General features: G+C 45.5%; 1 protein-coding gene across 1 annotated transcript in view; it reads right to left on the bottom strand.

Moving 5' to 3' along the window:
* LOC122259233 (DNA-binding protein D-ETS-6) overlaps nt 1-1,861 on the bottom strand; it is a 39,722-nt gene extending 37,861 nt beyond the window's left edge. Inside the window, exon 1 of the mRNA XM_086546411.1 lies at nt 1,759-1,861. Coding sequence (XP_086402537.1) covers nt 1,759-1,861 — 103 coding nt within the window. The remainder of the gene's footprint in view (nt 1-1,758) is intronic.
* Nucleotides 1,862-2,500: the final 639 nt, after the last annotated feature.

The following is a 2,500-nucleotide window of genomic DNA, read 5'->3' as shown; positions in this document are numbered from 1 at the left end:
ATAATACCAACAGCAATAACAACAATCATAATAACAACAACAAAACAAGAACAACAACAAAAAACAGACGCTATTAACAGTCAAACTCAAACACCTCACGTGAGACGACGAATGAAAATGACACATTCCCAACGCAACTTTTCACCCGCCATGGTATTTGTTCTCTAACCGACCGACGCCATCATACAGGCTAAATTTGCCGCGAGATTCCTTTGCAATGCACTTGTAATGACACATAGCCACTGCCACTGGGTATTTATAGCTCGTGTTTGTTTATTTCAGTGCCTTTCTTTCTTCCTTCGTGGTTAAATTTGGAACAGCGGGAAGACTTCGAGTATGATTCATCCGTGTATTAGAGGTTGGTTTGGCAAAGGAATATTTTTTACCTTGTGGCTTGTGCTTGTTTTGCAAAGTGGTGTGTTTCGTGTATTGGTTAATTTTTGTAGGTCTAACTGGGTTTTCTCTTTATTTCTAGTTTTTTTCTCCCTCTCATTATTAGGATTATTGTTATGATTTTCATTATCGTTATTGTTATTATTATTATTATTATTGTTATTATTATCATCATCATCATCATCATCATTATTATTATTAATTATCGTTATAATTATCATCATCATCATCATCATTATCATCTTCATCTTCTTCTTCATCTTCATCTTCATCTTCATAATCATCAAAATCATCATTATGATTGTCATTATTATTATTATTATAATTAGTAGTAATAGTAGTAGCAGTAGTATCATCATCATCATTATGATTGCTCATACCATCATTTATCCTCATTATCATTATTCATTACCATTACCACTGTTCATACTCTTATCACCGTTATTAGTATTACCATAATGATTGTTATCATCATCACCATTAATACCACCACCACTTTCATCAGCAATCACCCTAATCATTTTCTCATTTGTCCCTTGCCAAAATGAACGGCCTCGAGCAAGTCACCTTAATTTCACCTTATAAGGGACTCAAGGCTGAATTCGAAGAAGGAATGTGGAGTTCACTTTGACAACTACACACACGTCGGCAAGGAATTCAGGACAGGAGATGCGGAGGGGTGGGGTGGATTGGGAAGGGGTGGGCTATGGGAGGAGGGGCGGGAGGGGGTGGGCTATGGGAGAAGGGGAGAGGGTAAGTGGGGGGTGGACTGGGAAGGGGTGGAGGGTGGGGGGAGGCTATGGGAGAAGGGGGTAGGGGGTGGGTGGAGAGATTGTGTGGGAGGGGTGGACTGGGAAGGGGTGGAGGAAAGATTGTGTAGGAGGGGTGGACTGGGAAGGCGGGGAGGGGGAAGGCTATGGGAGAAGGGGGAAGGGGGAGGGGTGGACTGGGGAAAGGGGGTGCAAAATATGTGGAGAGGAGGGGTGGAGGGGGGAGAGGGAGAGGGGGAGAACTTAGGATAGGATAGGAGAGAGAGGAAAAGGAGGAATAGAGAGGAAGTGAAGAGGAAAGAAGGGGCAAGAGAGTGAAAAAGCGATAGAGAAGGAGCTAGGAGAAAGATGAAAGAGGGAGGGAGAAGGGGGATGATGATGAGGAAGAAGGCGATAGAAAAAAGAAGGGGAATGAGGGAGAAGACGCGATAGGAGGAAGGGGAGAGGAGAGAAAAGGGTGGGGGGGGGGGTGACAGGCAGTGGGGGGGGGGGCAAGGTAAAGGGACACGGGAGGTGGTAAGAAATCTAAATTTTGCGACGAATTTCACGAAGCGATGAAACTGCCGATGAAAGTTCGTTCCCCTTGCCACCTCACATGAGCCGTCGTTAAGGGCCAAAGTGGCTTGAAATGGATCGAGAATTTCGCCCTTAAGCCAACACAACACGTATACGATCAAATTGGCACTGATGCTGAACATCATTGCCCCCTCCCCTATCCCCCCTTACCTTTCCCTCCCCTTACCCCATCCCCTCCCCATCCTCCCTGTTTGAATCTACCCCCTCTCCTTCCTTCGTTCTTACCCCTCTCCCTTCCCCCAACCTCACCCCCCCCCCCTTTCCTCCTAACTTCACGCAACCCCACCTACCCACCTCCCTTTCCTCCCACGTACCCCCCCCCCTCTCACCCCCACCCCTAAACTAACCTCCTTTCTCCTATCTAACACCCATGCCCCCTCCCCCTTCCCCCCACCCTTCCCCCCTTCCCCCTTCCCCCTTCCCCCTTCCCCCTTCCCCCCATCACAATGTTGGCACCTGCCCGGCCACAGTCCCGGGGGAGCGAAACAGGTGCCAAAGATGCCTTGATCAGGTTGCCAATTAAAGTGTGCGTTTGTGTCTGAACTTCACACATTTCATTACGTTTGTTGATTGGGCGTTGAGATTAATTGATTGGGAATTATAATTATGTGTTTATTTCATGTTATGATAGTTAGGTTGGCGGATAGATTAGTAAATTTATTCTCATTCTTCAGGTGTTTTTCTTTTAGGCAATGCAACAACGCTTAGACATTTTCTTATTTTTTTTTATTTTCTTCTTTTGTAATTTGTTTATTAAATCT

Source organism: Penaeus japonicus, unplaced genomic scaffold (assembly GCF_977035675.1).
Source record: "Penaeus japonicus unplaced genomic scaffold, GWHDUDI00000001_assembly GWHDUDI00000018, whole genome shotgun sequence".
Lineage (NCBI taxonomy): Eukaryota > Metazoa > Arthropoda > Malacostraca > Decapoda > Penaeidae > Penaeus > Penaeus japonicus.
The sequence above is the reverse complement of the archived record's forward strand: the minus strand, read 5'-3'. Positions and strand labels throughout refer to the sequence as shown.